Source organism: Parasteatoda tepidariorum, chromosome 10 (genome assembly GCF_043381705.1).
Source record: "Parasteatoda tepidariorum isolate YZ-2023 chromosome 10, CAS_Ptep_4.0, whole genome shotgun sequence".
NCBI lineage: Eukaryota > Metazoa > Arthropoda > Arachnida > Araneae > Theridiidae > Parasteatoda > Parasteatoda tepidariorum.
This window is the reverse complement of record NC_092213.1, coordinates 20,096,614-20,114,582: the sequence shown is the minus strand read 5'-3', so window position 1 is coordinate 20,114,582 and position 17,969 is coordinate 20,096,614. Positions and strand designations below refer to the sequence as shown.

The 17,969-nt window shown below is 27.4% G+C and overlaps 1 protein-coding gene across 1 annotated transcript in view; it reads right to left on the bottom strand.

Annotated features, from left to right (window-relative positions):
* Window positions 1–17,969, bottom strand: part of LOC107442561 (lysyl oxidase homolog 3A-like) — a 66,704-nt gene that overhangs the window by 22,001 nt on the left and 26,734 nt on the right. The window contains exons 2-3 of the mRNA XM_043041409.2: window positions 4,387–4,619; window positions 2,842–3,021 (exon numbers count right to left, since the gene is read on the bottom strand). Coding sequence (XP_042897343.1) covers window positions 2,842–3,021; window positions 4,387–4,619 — 413 coding nt within the window. The remainder of the gene's footprint in view (window positions 1–2,841; window positions 3,022–4,386; window positions 4,620–17,969) is intronic.

Below are 17,969 nucleotides of genomic sequence, written 5' to 3'. Positions count from 1 at the left end.
AAATAGCAAAATTACTGAAGCAACGTAAATAAGTGATAAAGAAAGAAAACTTAAAATGTCTTTGAGACCTTTTTTGATAATGTTTTTTCTTTATTTATGTTGGATATTATTTATATTGAATATCATTTCCTTATAAAGTAAAAAAATAATCCCAGAAACATTGTAAAAAGTTCCTGGTCAAATTCAGGTAAAAAATACCAGCACTCAGGGTACTGGTTCTTTTGTATTGTAAAACCCATTTTTATCGGAACAGGTGATGGAACAAAAAATCTGACTTACCGTAATTTTTACAGTAATAATTACGGTAAAATCACTGAATCACTAGAATAACTGAATGAAAAATTAAAGAAATATTAGTGATTTTACGATTAAAATGGACTGTAAGGATGAGACGTCTGAAATCACCACACTGTTAAAATTTTCTTTCTAAAATTATGGTAAAATAACTGGCAGCTGTCTGTCCATTCGATCAACCGTTAAGTTTACGGTAAAGAACATTTTTTTTATGGTTTTGAAACCATCTACAAAAAGTTTGGTTATAAAACCATGAATACAGAACTAGACGGTTTTTTAACCCTTTACAACTAGCATTTTTCAAAAACGTAATTTTTTTTATATTATTTAACTAGACATAGGAGCTCGGCTTTTCGTAAGGTAATGGATATTGGAGAGTGCCCGACAGTGGAAATTCTTCATGTGTTGAAGGGAATATTGTGGAAATATTGTGGTGATAACACATGGACTCCAACTCCAGTTCTGTCGGTCAGGAGATTGACAGATAAGCAGCTCGGCTATGATATGTACGCAATTTCAAAGAACTAAGTAGCTTCATTAGGTGGTTCTAGTTGGTGCGATAAAATTCTGGTTGTTTAACCAGAGTTTAGGTATAGACTCTTATTAGTTTAGGTAATAGATGTTGTTTATTAGGTGAAAGCAGTTAATAAACAGTCTTTCTCAAACTTAACGGTTTGTTTACCATTTTATTTATGGTTATTTGACAGTTTTGATTAAATATGGTAAAATAACTATTCAATAAATTGTTTTTTAACCATTTTTTCAGAGAAATTTCTAACAGTGCAGTACTTTATACCGTAGTTCGATAATTGCATATTATATTGCTGTATAATTGCAACAAATAAAAGATCTTTTATTTAACACATTCTAGTTTCAAGTATCCATACGTTATATTTCATTAATTGCAATTCATTTCGTTTATTTTCGACCTTTTTTGTTGTACAGAAAAAGAGAGATATAAATTTTAAAATATTGATATTTGGTACAGTTTTCTGTAATAGTATTTTTAAGAAACTTAATTTAGAAATTTGATACTCTTTATTAAAGTTTAATATATTATTTTTTAGATAAGAAAGTTGTTATAAAGCATGAATTCTTTGAACATTCATCAAATTCAAAACGCGTTAAACAGTGAAAAATATTTTTAAAATTTAAAAAGAAATGTCATATAAAGTTTTTTTTTTAAATTCCGAAATCGTGTTTTACAAAAGGTCTCCAAAATAACTGTTTCTTACTTAGTAACTAACTTACTAACCTCTGTAACTTAGAAAACATTTGAGTATCACCGGTATCACGTTTTAAAACAGAGAAAAGAATGCCAACTCTTTTTCATCTTAAATTTCCAATTGTGAAATTTAATTTGTTTTTGGTACATTAAAAAAATATAAACCAATTTTAAGTCTGATATCGTCGAAAGAAGTAAGCGTGTTAACATAGTCGAAGAAACTAAACGTGGTGCTTTTTATTTAAAGAAGCTAGTTACATTAAATATATTTAAAAAAAGCATAGATTAGGGTTCATAAAATAATCAATAAAATCCAAACAGAGCATTTAAAATTTTTAGATTTATTTTAAATTATCTATATTCGTATTTCAAGTACTGAAAACTGTACTGAATATTTTTTAGAAAAAATAAATCACGCATGTTATAATAATATAAAATTCGTCAGAGCATCCTTATCCTTTTCAATTTCCAAAGCGAAGATTTCTTTTTCATCGCCATATCCTCGGAACTAATGAATCGAATCAAGAAATTTTCGCACGCTATAATTAAACTTGTTTATCTAAACATAATTCTGAGTAATAAATTTTTCAAGCTATTTATTACTTTTTTGTTATAACTTTACTTATAGTCAAAAAATTTTTGAATTGCAAAGTATAAAAATGTTTGCACTAATTTAATCTACATAACTTTAAATGATAAAACCTAATATTTACGATGGTAAAATGAATAGTTTTTAAAATTTTAAAGAGGTGACATTTTTTGTAAGATGGCGAAGTATGCAAAAAGGGAAGTAAACATTAAGTAATCCAAACTATCCGTTCGCCTAACTATTAGAACCAAATTTACCCCACTCCTATATTTTGAGTGTCATGTATCCAAATCCATCGAAAAAAAAGCATGATTAGTCAGCTAAGTACGTTTTTGTGTCTGATTTTGCAACTTAAAATAGCGTTTTCATTAATTAGCATATTTAAAGTTATGCCCTCCGACTATTGAATCCTAGTACGTGAAAATCCGATCATTCGGATACAATATTATTAAGGTCTTCATTTTTTGTCAATTACCTTATCAATCTCAATAATCTTTAGCTACACCCTTTTTTGTTTTTAAATTTGCGTTTTTTTTAACGAATTCCCTAATTATTCCGTCAGCTTAAGAATTTTTTGGATCTTTTCTTTAAGTAAGTTATATCAAAATATTTTCAGCTACCGTAAAAGTAGAGTACATCGTTTTGATAAGTAAACAGTTAATATATTGGCGGAAGATGATTGTACTAAGTAAAGTATTAAAGAACTTAATTATTTTAAAAATTAGACACTTACTTGAACTGAGGATCTTGCATGTCCCAAGCCAAGCTGATTACAAACTACATTCGCTTCCATGATACTCCACCCGTCTCCACATACTTGTCCCCAACCTTGGGGCATGCGAATCTCTACACGTCCTTCTGTTGTTGTCCTACCACCTACTAGTCTAATGGCCAGATCTTTTTCCACCACCAACTAGAAAATTAAAAATTAAAAAAATTAATGAAACATTAAAATCATATAATTTATTCTATTTGTTTACATCATCATCTAAAAAATCGTGCAACATCGAGATGTTAGTCAAGAGATAGCGGAGTTTAAGTCTCCACAATTCTGAGACTAGCATGAAGGTGTTAAAATAGTCAGCATTGCGAGCCAGTAATCTTGTCACCCATCGATGGCACCCAGATAGCTTGGTATCCATCAGTTTGAAGATGACTCCATCCATTAGTGGATTTCAATAAATTGTGGAATTTTCATATATCATAAGTTCCATGTATGGCAGTCTCATAAAAACGACATTTAAAGTTTTTGTTTTAGAAAACACATAAACATTTGCGTGTTTGACATTGTTTTATGTCTCTTGTAATATTTGCTGTCAGCTTTACAATAATGACTTACAAGCCACCAAGTGCTTTATAGCAAATATTTTATGATTAATTTCATTTGTTTTATCATAATAACATTCAGTATAACTCAAGTAATAAAAAAGTACAGGTATTTTTGTTATTGCATATCAGTGCTCTCAACAATTTCATGTGATAAACAAAATGGAATATATTAGGACAGCTGTTATTTTTTTGAAATTAAGATAATGCATTTGTGAAAAGAGACAAATAGGAGAGGGTGGGGTAAGACCGGGTGCCTCGATTGTGTGGAAAATCCTCGAGATCTGTTTTCTAGTGGGTAAATTGAGAATTTTTAAGCTGTACTTTTTTCCTGGTCATGAGAGTTATAAAAATTATTTTAGCTTATTATGCGTTTACTAAAGATTTATACCCCAAAAACAATAAGAATATCATCCAATAGTAGCATTGTTCCGTTTCGTTTCGATAACCTCTGCTCTCGAGGAAAGACCAGGTACATCCTTCATGTGTGTCTATGCTAGGCCCATGAACTATTATATTCAAGGCCAGATAAAAATTTTACTGGCCCTGAGTCAAAATTTATTGAGGAGCTCTTTCTTCAAAGCACAAAAAGCCGTATTTTCATATATTTTTAGAAGCTTTAAGGACCCTTTATATAAAATTGTAGTTTTTATATAGATATTAAGAAATTCCCTACAATTTTCGTGAAAAACTAAATTAATAAGTACTATATAATACACGAAAGATAATAATAAAACCAAAAGAATAGAATAATTTAAATTTATTTCTTATTAAGCTGCGTATCTCAGACATTTTCTTCTAATCATAAAGATTGCATGGAGGTACGAGGCAAACGCTATTCAATGAGTTAAGTTGCTAAGATTCTGAAAAATAATAAAATTTTTTCCTAAACTTTGTAACGATATTCGTACATAGAAAAATGAGGGGAAACAGGATAATTATTCTATTTTACCCTGATTTTGGTCTTTGATGCTGGTGGTGCAGGTGGTGCGGGGGCGGCTGGAATGGCATTTGGAGAAGCTTCTGGAGAGGATGCCTGGGAAATTGCTCTAGCTCTCTGTCCATCGCATACTACTCCAGCAGACTCAGCGTGATTGCAATCATGTACACCCCAACCATCAAATCTACACCTGTCCAATCTGAACTCTCTCCCAGTGCAAAACATGTTGTCCATCCAAATCAGATCTGAAAAATGAACATTTATTTAGTTTGATATTTTTGTCTTCAACATATGAATAAGTCACACATTTCTTTAATAAAAACATTATTGATATTTAAGATAATATTTTATCTATAATTAAAAATTTTTTTTTTGAATAAAACAACTGCTGTTTTCATCTGAACTAAAAGAACCAAAATATTTAAAAAGCTCCAACTCAGTTAGGAATTTTTTTATTTGAAAATCAACGCAATCTTTGAGTTTATATGAGGGACAAAAACATCAGACAATTTAATTTAGGTGATGATTATTTTAAGACAGTTTCCATTGAAAAAATAAATTAAAATTTTTATAACAATGCTTAGACATAACTTAGTTTGTCTAATGTTTTAATGTAATCTTAGAATTACAAACGACGAGAATTAATAGATTGAAATTCTTTGCTTTGTAGTACATTTTATTTAGTTTGTGTGCACAAAAAGTTATGCAAATTGCACCTTTTTTTAAACTTTAATTTACATGAACGTTAATGGTTAAGATTTAAATTTAATTATTTCCCATTTATGATTAAATTTTATAATAGATTGGAAATGGTGGAGATTTGAATGATTTCGATCATATCTTAACTCTTAACTATTTTTTTAACTATTTATCTGAAAATGTCATGCACATGAAGTTTTTCTGTCGTATTAATACTTAATTAACAGTCATATAATTACTGAGCTGCCAACTCTAAAGTTCTAATACTCTACGTTATTTAAGTGGTAGTAAAATATTAATTAAGTAAGCGCATGTTTTAAAAATTTCCCCAGCACTTACAGCCATCACAATATGCTTATCTGATATTCTATAACTGATATTAATTAGTTAAATAATTCTATTCAAAAAAATTAATTTTTATTAAATGTTAAAAATTAAATTTTTCGACCAGTTAAAATAACTACGACTTTAATTACTATATTAATAATAAATTACTTTTTTCAAGATGTCATCTTAGAACCATATATTATTTTATCTCCATTTTTGCTCACTGTTAGTGTATATGTTTTTTTTCTGGATTTAGTTGAGACTGATTTCCTTACTCTAAAGGCAAAAAACTGGCGAATAAGTGTCAAAAGTAGAGAGAAGTGGATTCGAATTCAAAGGAAGGCACTGGCCCACCCTGGGCTGTCTAGCCAGATATGATGATGATGAGTGTATATGTTACCGTGAATGACTGAAATCAAGAGAATGTCGACTTTCACCTGTGAATGTCAACAATCACACAGTCGCTTTGGTGAATGTCCTGAATATTTGTTATATCCAATTTGATGTTAATTTATTCGTTGATATCATTATATTTATTCGATATTTTAATATTTGCTGAGGATGGATTAGGAGAAACATTAGTGTTCGGTGTACTGGTTAAATGCATATTGGGCAGTGGCATTTGACCTTAAAGAAACATTGATGCGGGGCATACCGGGCAATTGTATACCGGGCTGTTGCACTTAACTACACCTAGTATATATTTCGGACATTTACCTAAGCGACTATTTAATTGTCAACATTCACCGTGGAAGTCAACAGTCACCAATTCGGTCATACACAGTAACAGATGTTATGCATAACATCAAATTTATACGAAATTGCAAATAGTTTTCAGATTGATAAAAATTAGTCAGCTTTAGAGTATATTTTAATGTGTATATTAATGTTTAATTAACATTTTTTAATTTTTTCAACTGAAACTCCACTTTTCTTTCACACTTTATCATTTACGCTTAGAATAAGAACTCGGAAAATTATATTTATTTTTAATTTACATTTTACTTCATTATATTTTTAATTAACTTTTTTAAGCAGATTTTCAATTATTTATTTTCTTTTATTACTGTTGATTATCCTAATCCATACTTTGAACGAATTAAAATCTCACATATTTTTCTTGTTAGTATTTAGTTCTCATGAATTGACACGGACTTCGAACATCGTAACACTCGCCCTATATTTATACAACGATGATACGATGACTAAGCCATGTATATTGCTATAAATACAAAACAAAAAAACAGGATTAAAACTTTCATTTTACGTAGAAGAATTTTATTTATTTTTTATAACTCACGTAAAAGTTAAAAATGAAAAGAGAATAAACACAATAGTTCCGTGTTATAATTCACACACCCTTCATGTTTTATTAGGGACCTCTGTTATACAAGTTTTGCATTGTTAATTTTTTTTTCTGAAAAAATCGTTTTATTATATTTGTTGTTCTGTCATCTATGTCGGGAATTTACTTGATAGTTTTTTTTATAGGAAGGTTATTTGAGAAAAATATAATTCTGAATGAATAACGTTCACTAAAAGGGCTGTTTCAGTCTTTTTATTACAAAATGCATGTTATGTTCTTCATAGTTTGATAAAAATTCTGATTTTGCATAGGTGACGAAACAATAACAATGAGTAAATCGAAATGGTTGATTACTTGAAAATAAATTATAATATCATTATTATATAAATTATCAATTATAGGAATAGTTTCATATTTATGTTTAAGAATGTACCAGAAGTAAAATTATTCTTTATCGCTTAATTATAAATCATAAATATTATATTTATAAATCGGTAATACTAGGTATGTAAGTAAAATAAAGTTTATTATTATTATTTTCTAAAAATATCTGTTTTCTAAGAAATAGCGCTTAACAAATGAAATGTTCATTATTATTTAAAGTAAAGAATTTATCAAGCTTTCATTAAATGAAAGAAATAATAATTAAGAATTTCAGGTTTTTTTATACCAGAAAAATTTTAAATTAATAATTATTTAAAACTACTGAAGAAATGCCGTTTTGCATGTTCGCAAAAATATTTTATTTTCAAGTTATAATTAATCTAATTCATTCGTATCATGTTCATTAATGTTCGTATCTAAGCTTTTTTAAGAAAATTCTGTTGAAATTCAATAAATAATACGTAAACCGAAAAAATTTTATTGCTGAAACTACTGATTTTATTGCTTTTATTGTTCTAAATATTAAATATGGCCGAAAGCTCGGTAATTTCTACCATAGCACTTTGGTTACGATTTTAGTGAAAATAACAACAAAATAGGTTTTTTGTAATTAGCGAAAAAATTTGGTAAATGTGGTAAAATTTGGTAATTTTATCATGATTCTTTAAATCAGGGCAGAAAAACCATTTATTCAGGGAAATTTACTTTTCAGTTTTTATTTATCTTCTACTAAATGTGTGGTATTAAGAGTTAGAATTAAAAAAGAAAGGATTTTCAGCAAACCGTTTCCATATGAATAATTTAAATACCGTATATTTTGATTTCCAAAACCAAAATCATTGTTTGTTTTTTTTTTAAAAATTTTTTTACCAGATATGTCATTATCTTATGTTACAGCAACTTTATCAGAATTTTTTTCTCTGCGTAATTTACTAATTTTTTATTACTATCTATAGCACAATTGTAATCAAAATCTGATTATGTTCTCGAATTACAGCTAATAAAAATAGTTTTAAAAAAAATATATGCGAGAAAAAGACTAAAGTATCAGCAAGCGTTTTCTTTTGAAAACCTTTTCTATAAATTACTTTTCAAAGTATTTCAGCGATAAGTCAGTGTGTCAACAAGTGGAAAATTAATTATTTCACTTTTGAGACAAAACCACTCTCTACCCATCCGAGCAAACAAAAATCCTCATTGCACGCCCTTGCGTTTCAATCATTTCCTCTTAAAAGAAGTGACTAATGGAAAAAACCCCACAAAATTTCTTCCTGCTTTAAGTTTTACTATATTTAAAAGATTATTCAATTTGTAATTAAAATTGCACGTGACTTTTTATGCACATTCTTTTGTGATTAGTAAAACAAGGGAGGAAGCATCTTTAGCAGTAATCATTCAAATCTTGGTGCTCGTTAAAAATCTTGAAAAAATATGTAAAATCTGTTTGCAGAATGGCTAATGGAAATTCCCTCACAATTTCCTTCTATCTATTTTTCCTGTTTTAAAGTTTACTTAAATTATTTTTTCTGTAATTTAGATTTAAAGGGGAGTTGATAGAGCATAGATCAATAATGTTAAGACTGACCGTTTTCGTTGCACCATTTCTAAAAAACTGCTCATGAAATCGCTTTGAAATATTTTGCGGGTATTTGAGATTATATCACTTGTATGCTGTGATAATCTTTTAACGTATTACGGGATATACTTTTTGAGTTATGAAAGATTTTTGCTCAAAAACTACTAAAGTTTTTAAAAAATTAAAAAATTTCAGTTTATAAGTTTTGGTTAAAGTTCAGTCATATTTTCTTAAAACTTTTCAGCCAAAGATATGTACTAACTTATAACAGTGTAAACATCTATATTTAAATATTCTGCGAAAAAAATGGAAGCCATATCTTGTTTTGATACTGAGAAAAGGTACATCGAAAAAGATCTGTTTTAACATTATTGGTATATGCCCTACCGACTCGCCTTACCTTCTGATTTTTACAATAATGTTAATTTTTTACTGTAAACATGTTTGTAACTAATAAAGCGATGGAGAAAGAGGTTGCCACTCAAACTCAACTATTAGCATCTTTGAAAATGTCTTTAGAATATGATAAAAATAATTTGTTTAATCTGAGTTATTTTCAGAGTAATAAATCAGTTAAAAATGTTCGTCCAAGTCAACTAACAAGCTGTTGCCAAACAATGAAATCAAAATGATCACTAATCGTGTTGAAAGTTTTGTACAGATGGATTTGAAGATTGTGAAATAATGAGGGTTTTGCCCCATTCAAAGTACTTGTTAAGATTTCATCTGATTTGCATAGCAAATTCTTTACCAATTGTGACACTAATTTTTACTCTTTTGGAAATGGGAGAACACATTTAGGTGTAAAAGTTTGTTTTAACTCAAATTTATTTTTATTTATGTAAGTTTGGTGAGAGATATTCTGGAAAAGCTCTCAACACCTCTACTAGTGCTTCCTATAACTATTTTCAAGAGAAAGGTTTTTATCTAAAACAGCGTCTTTAAATATTAAAATTATTTTAATGCATGCCAAATACACTTACTCCTCAACGTGGCAATAAAACAAGTCTCAACAAAAATTACATAGGTATTTTCTTCATCCTATTTTTAGTTTATGTTTAAAAATAAGTTTTAATTATAATATCGAAAAACTATTAAAGGGAGTCAGTAAGGACATCAATAATGCTGAAACTGAGCTTTTTCGATGTAAATGACAAAAAAATCCCGAAAATAAAAAAGAAATTCCAATGAATCAGCACCATTTTAATGATTCGGACAGCATAATGTATGTTTTTATAAATAATTATTTTCAATTTATTGTTATTATTTTATGACTACTTAGTTATCAATGTTTCATACAATGATTATATGTGTCTCAAGTATCCTTACACTTGAGACAAATATCTTAACGGATTTCTGAACTGAACAGAACTTCCCTACTGATTTCTAAATATAAGTATCCTTACACACTGAACTTCTCTGCTGATTTCTAATTATTTCATTCAAAAAATAATTTATAAAAAAAAGGAAAAGAAATGGGAGTAAACACAGCTACAAAAGTTGTTAAAAATAGTAACTTTAAAAACAAATTGTATCAGTTTATATATTCGACCGGGCTGTCTATGGCTTGCACAACCTCGTGTTCTAAAATGTCGAAAAACGTGTTTCGGAAATGAAGTCGCGAACAAAACTAGTAAATTGGCCGCTTGGTATTGATTAATAAGTAATTCCTCCCTACTCCTTCCATCTCCTTCATTTCTGCATTATTTGGGTCAAGACTACCTTGTCCGTGAGATGCTTTCAGAATTTTTTTCTTCTAGTAAAAAATATCGAACAAATATTCGATTATTTTTTGGAGGAAAAAAATTATAAGTATGAAACATTCAAGTCTTGTTTAAATACAGCATTATTAAATTGATTTTCCCCATATGGATGTAGGATATTTAAATGAAATGCAAACGAGAATAAAAAAGTTATTGTTAAATGTTTAATAACAAATTCTCTAGAAATTGAACTGAACTGAAAATGAATATGATAGTTTTAAATAGAGTAGCCATGAATTAAAATAAATTCAAATGCATTTGGATGACGAGGTTTAGTAAGTTCATTAGTAATTTGAAATAATTTTTTTTTAGATTTTACTGCTTAATGAAAACAACTAAAGGTTCATAAAACTATGTGTTATTTCATTTCGTAATGCTTTTATTATTTTAATTACACTTTCGCTAGGAAATATTCTTCGAATAATATTTTAAATTATAAAAGAATAATTTGAATAATACTTTAATTATATATTCCATAAGTTTATTTTGCTACAGTTATATCTTTAACGGGTTGTGTTAGGTTAGTGTAACTATTGTTTTAATAGTTAAACCACATATTAAGTTTATTTTGTTCAGAGTAAGGTAATGTTGTTTCAGAAATAAATTAGTAATTTATTATTATTTTTGTGTTTGTCTAAGCAAGTTTAAAAAAATTTATTAAAAAATTGAATTTCTTTTAAAATTTACGAGTAAAAAGATAAAAAATAATTACTAAAACAATTTTTGAGAGTTTTTTACTGATTTCGTTGTCCATAAATATGAACAGTATTGTTATTATTTATTAAGTTTCATTAGTAAATTTATTTAATTTCAATTATTTCACATTCTCTGTAAATTTAGTGCAACTTACGCCACAAGTAATTAAAATAACTTTTATAATTTAAGTTATTAGACTTTTTATACTCATACTATAAAATATTTAATATTATTCATTATTTTATATTATTCATTTACTATGAAATATTATTGATTATTTTATATCATATACGTAGCCTAAAATATAATTAAGCAAAATGTATTCATAAAATTAATTGAATTTAGTACATAATTTTAATCAGGTAAGCGATTTTACTAACAAAAGAAAAAAAATGTAATAAACAAAAACTTCCTCAGCATTAAAATAACTTACTTCAAGCAGTTATTAATATTAATCATTAGTTTTTCAAAAATATTATTAAATATTAGTTTTTCAAAAATTAGTTTTTCAAAAAATTAGTTTTTCAAAAAAGAATTTTTAACGATTGTATGAAAAATATGCAAAAATAATCCTGAAAGGTCAAAATAATAATTTCAGAAAAATATCTTATCAAAAATTACGATACATAATTTATCTTTTAATATTTTTATTACTTCATGAAGAATTAAGATATTTTGCATTCAATTCACAAAGTTTCAGTAAATAACTTATTTCTCATCAATGTTTGGTAAACAAACATTTCCTTTTTTCGGTGAGTAAATTACACTCGTTTTAGAATTTAAAGGTCAAACAAAGCATTAGCTTAATTATTATACTAAAACTCAACCTAGGCACACAATAATATAAACAATGATCCATCTTTTCGCGAACCGGGAAACACCTTGAATCAAGACTAGAGAACAAAAAAAGAAGAAGCAGGAAAGGAAATATTTGCTAATTAGTCTTTCCTTTTCTCAAGTTGAAGAAGACCTTCTTCACAAAACTCACATTGAACCTCCTCCCTAGAGTTGATGGCTAGCAAGGTCTTCAACACAACATGATGGACCTTGAGAAAATTGATTGCTCTGGAATTTCTTTCCCGTTATTTTCCTTTCAGATTTTAAACAAATAACGTCTGCACCTGGAACTAATGATTATTAAGAAGACAACTAATCATACTTGAAGCTCAATTGTAGTATTGCCAGCTTGGAAAATCATGAAGTAGCAAAAGACTAGACCAGAGATAGTATTGGAGAGAGCATATCCCCGTTAAGGAAATGAGAGACATGGACGTATGTCAAACATCAAGGGGCAACTACGTCTACAAGGTACATATTAAGGATTGCTCAGGAATTTATTTCCGGTTATTTTCCTTTCAGATTTTAAACAAATAACGTCTACATCTGGAGCTAATAACTATTAAGAAGACAACTTGAAGCTCAATTGTAGTATTGCCAGCATGGAAAATCCTGAAGTAACGAAAGATTAGGAAAGAGATAGTTTTGGAGAGAGTTAAGAAATGAGGGACATGGGCGTACGTCAAACATCAAGGGACATCTACAACTTGATATCTAACAGGGGATGATATTTATTTAGAATTTGATTAATTTCTAGAAAAGCCTAGTTTGGTCTTTTATGTTGCACATAGATAAAAGTTATGGTAAGCACTGTATGGATACGACATATCAGGTAAAATAGCAACATAATTCTGGATAATGAAACCAAAATATCGTTCATTTGGTCATTTTTCTGTTCATATAGTAATGTTTTATCGGAAATTCTGATTTGCAAAATTATGATTACCTCACATTTAGTAAGTAATACAAAACTGAAAAGCAAATTTAACCGAATAAATGATTTTTATGTCAGACTCTAAGATATCGTGATAAAATTACGAAATTTTGCTACATTTACGAAAGTTTATCACTCGTTATAGACCCATATTTTGTTGTTAATTTTAGAAAAATCATTACCAAAGCGTTACGGTAGAAATTAAAGTGCTTTTTGGTGCTTTAATAAACCCAGAAACATGGAAAATTTTATCATATTCTGGTAGTTTTGATCGCGCTTTTTCTCTCTGTTGATTTTTACAATTTCGTTTTAACAAATATCCACTAATCCTTAATATTAAAATCTATTTCACTAATGAGAAATAATTTCAATGCCATATGAAACATTTCACATGAGATGTTACTGATAGTCTAATTGATCAACAATGTTTTTATTGTAAATGGAAGTGAAATAATGTAGATTAATCTTTATCACGGAAATAGAACTCCCCCAAAACGTATAAATTAAACCTCATTCATATCCATTCAAGAGTCCTATCGTGACATGGTCTGAACAAGGTTGTTTATTTGGTCTATTAGCGGAGGACGAATGCTCTCCTTAACTTCGATTCTCTTAAGTGAAGAAGTAAAAGCGAATAGACTTATGGGGTTACGGAATTTCTTTTAATCATTATATTCCATTAATAAATCCATTAATAAGTTGTAGATGACTGCTATGGGTGCTAATACATAAAATAACAGGTAGCTTTTCAGTTACATGTTATTTTATTCACATGATACATTTGTAAAAAGCATTTTTATTGAATAGAAGTTTTATTGGTAATATTTTTTTCCCAAAATAAAGTTACGTACCAAAAAAAAAGGGGGGGGGGAATTCTGAGAACTCTGTTGTTATAATTTCTCGATTACTTTAAATTTAACATAGCATTATCAGATCCTAAATGAAGAATTTTCTTTCCCAGTTTTTTGAACGAAGTTTTTTCTAGAGAGCTTTCTTTCTGTTTTATCAAATAAAAAAATAACTTAGATCAAAATATTTTCCCTGATATGATTTTTATGAATTTTAATGAAAGCAAGAAGAATTGAAAGAAAATAAAAGAATAAGAAATCAAACAGGTAATTTTAAAAATAAACTTTTATCTATAATAACTATTTGTATTGTATCTATAATAATGCTTAGAAACATTTCTAATCTTACTGTTAATAATTTAAGTAAGCTTAACTTTAGTTTTCTACTTAAACCTATACTTTTTGAAACGTTATAAAAATAGTTGGATAAAAATAGTTATTCAATGAAATCATTTTAAAAAAGGAGTTTTTTTTTTGAACGACAAATTATTTGCCAGGAAAAAATTTTCACAAAAATATCACGTTGATATTCTTGGACATAGAATTCTGAAAATTCCATTAAGACACTCCTGATTAACACAAGAAACTCTTTAATATCTTATTTTATATTTGTATTTAATTGCTGTTGTAAGTACGCTTTGCATGAAAGCATAGGAGAATTTATCTTACTTTATTTTTATTTATTTTATGATCTTTTTGAAAATTAACCATTTTTTCTAAAGAAATAAAATAATATATGAAATATTCCTCTACCATTTTAACCTCCTTAATCAATAAATTACTTCCGATTTTTCACATTTTCTTAAAATACATTTTACATTTCGCATGAAAGGTGTCTTCAACATACTTTAATGGCAAAAAACAATACAGAAAAAAATAAAAAAATAAAGTGCTGTTTATGACTTCTTAATTCATGCAATTTTCAAATAAAATGGTACAAAAACATCGATTTTGTGCTTCTTTTAATATCTTACAAGATTCTTATCTCCTTCAAAAGCGTGCAAAGCTGAAAATAGCGAAAACGATATCTTCAGAAATGCAGTATTCTTTGTTTCAGTTCTTGTTTTTTTCCTAATTGAATGTGATTCAAGAAACAGGCTCTATTGTTCTAGATGATAAGGAAGTTGAAAATGAGCTATTTATAAAAATTCCATACAAAAGATAGAATATGAGAGTGGATCTTATTATGCCTTTTCATTACTGTGAATGACGGTTTTTATTTATTTAACAGAAAAATGAGGTTGAAATAGGGAGATTCTAGTAAAGCGTTGGACAAAAAATTTTGTGATTAAAATTAAAATATTGCGCTTATTATCAAGACGTTTTTCCTGTCTAAGAGTTTTGAAGTAATTTTTTATTGTTTTAAAGCATTTATTACAAATTACTGTTGCAGTTTAAATTCAAACCTCAAGAAAGGGTTGACATAAAAGGATAATTAAGAATTTAATATTTTGAAAAAAAGAAAAGGAAAGAAAGACCTTAAAATGGGAAATAATTAGCAATTTACACGCTAAGTCTGATATACCTTCAATTTGTTATACAAAAGAGTAATATTAATTCAAGAGTTTTATTTATCTTTATGCCGTTATTAAATTGGGCCAATTTTTAAAATAATAAATTAAGAATATGTTTTCCTCATACTATTAACTTTTTTGAAGTTTAATATTTTTTATTTATTTATTCCTTCTATTACAATTAATTTATTTTTAACTATTTAAAACTTTATTCTACACATTGGTGTCAAATTCTCATACTTTAATAGCAAATTGTATATTAATACAAAAATCACGAAGGAAAATAAAAAATAATTAAAAGAACATCCTGCATAAAACTTTTTCTTTTGTTAAGAAAAATGAAAAATTCAGGCATTTGTAAGTGCAATATGAAACTATAAAAAAAACAAATTTTAAAATTACCGTAGCTCTTTTTTAATGAAAAAAAATAAATTTATTAAATATTGATTGAAGCAAATTTAAGTTCTACCTCAAAATAACTGCATAATTAAGCACACCACACGAATGCGTGCTGCTATTAAAAAAATTTAAAAAATAAATATTTATATCAAATTTATGTTGCAAAATAATTTATGACATTTTGTGATACTTTTTTAGAGTCATTTCTAAAAAAAGAGAAGCTGGACAACACGGAAAGAAAATAATTAAACTCGAAAAATAAATTAAAATTTATTTTTGAATGTCGATTACATTTTTACCTGCTTATTTACTTTATGATATTTATTAAACTTACGAAATTATTTTCAGATATATCCTATTTTTACACCGTTGTAAGCACTTTTCTAAGAAATAAATGGAAATCACAGACGCAGAAAAAAATTCTGGTAAAATTATCATTCTGCCGTAGGGTAATGACAATTCTTGTAGAAACAACAACAACATAATTCTGGTACTGAAACCAAAATATATAGTATTTAAACCATTTATTTAGTAATTTTACAGCCCATAAATGTAAAGGCTTACCGGAAATATTTTTTCAAAATTTAGGTTTCTTATTACCACAGAATTAGAAAAAAATGCCAAACTGGAAAAAAAATCTGAACCGATTATGCTATCTCCTAAGGTATTATGACAAATTACTAAATTTTGCCACATTTGCTAATTTTAGAAACTAATTATAAATTGATATTTCACTATTAATTTAAAAAAAATCTTTACCAAAGCGCTTTAGGAAAAATTACCGAATTTTTCAGTGTTTACTTAGAGTCAGAAATACAGTAGATTTCATCATATTCTGGCAGTTTTGACCGTACTTCTTTTCTCAATGCAGAAATTTTTTTTACTGCTATAAATAATTTGCACCTGTTTAATAAATATTTTTGTAATGTATTAAGAATGCTTTTGTCGTTTCATTAAAATATAGAATCTTATAGAATATTTTTGAGTGAAAAAGGAAATTTTTTTACATTCAATTATAATTTATTCATATTTTTCTGTTTTAATCTTCTCGATGATTTCATAATCAGTATTAGTGTTACCTTGAGTTTGCACGCGAATCGGCTCAATCCAAGCGGTGTGAGTAGAGAAATTTCGTGAAATAAATTGTTACTTCTAACATTCACAAGCGGAAAAGTTCGCTCTAAAATATTCTTAACTCTAACAACTCATAACTTATTTCCGTATCAACACATAATTTTTTTTATAATATCTTATGAAATAATTTTACTACTTCACGTGAAAATAAAAGTGACATAACTTTGCACGCAACATTTTCTTGAGAAAGTTCCTTATTTTTTGAAAGAATAACTTCACACTTGATGAGTAGGAATGTTGAAACGAAGTTTTTCCATTTGCAGTACTTGTTTCTTTCATAAATTATATTCGCAAATTATTGTTTTTATATACTTTCCAAATTCTTTCAGTGGTTTCTTCACAAAGTTTGTATTTAAAACACATTAAAAATGTTATTATCTTTATTCAATATTATTTCATAGTTATAAGTCATCAAATATTGTAATAATAATATTTATTATTTTCATAAAAAATCATCATTTCGAACGAAAATGTTTTTGTCTTGGAAATAGTTGTTCCATGCATACATGGCGTGATTGTCTCTTTAATTTCATAAATGTTGTAAAGTGACGCAATTTTATTGGGGTTAAAATAGATAAAAAAATGCTTATAAAATCATCGAAATAGTTGACTTTCAATTGTTTCAAAAATACTATTAGAGTAATAAGAACCAAGAAAAATAAACTTTTTCATTGCAAGTGTTTACTACATTTATGAATAAGGACCTTTTTCAGAAGCACTATTTTAATAAATTTACACACTTTTGTATTATATGCGTTTGAAGTAGAATAAAAAATTTTAATGAAATGTTAAACCAGGATATCTCATCGACTAATATTTTTAATATTATAAAATAAAAATCTTTACGTATGCAAAATATATAAAACACATGATATTACAAAATTAAAAATCTTGTAAAATCCGTGCAGACAATATTTTAGCTACGAAATTTGTCACAAAAACGTACTTTCTCAAAAAAAAAACATAATTTTTTTTTTAATGATGAATCCTGATTTCTGACCTACAAAATATAAGGGGTAGCCGCAATCTAGGAAATATGGTCAATAAGGCATTTTTTTAAAAAATTTGATTTCTCAAGAACTGTTTGACCTGGTTAGCTCAAATTTCGCATTTTGCCATGTAAAATTACCTCTTTTAAAATGATGTAAATAAATGAATACTTTAACAATTCAAAATAT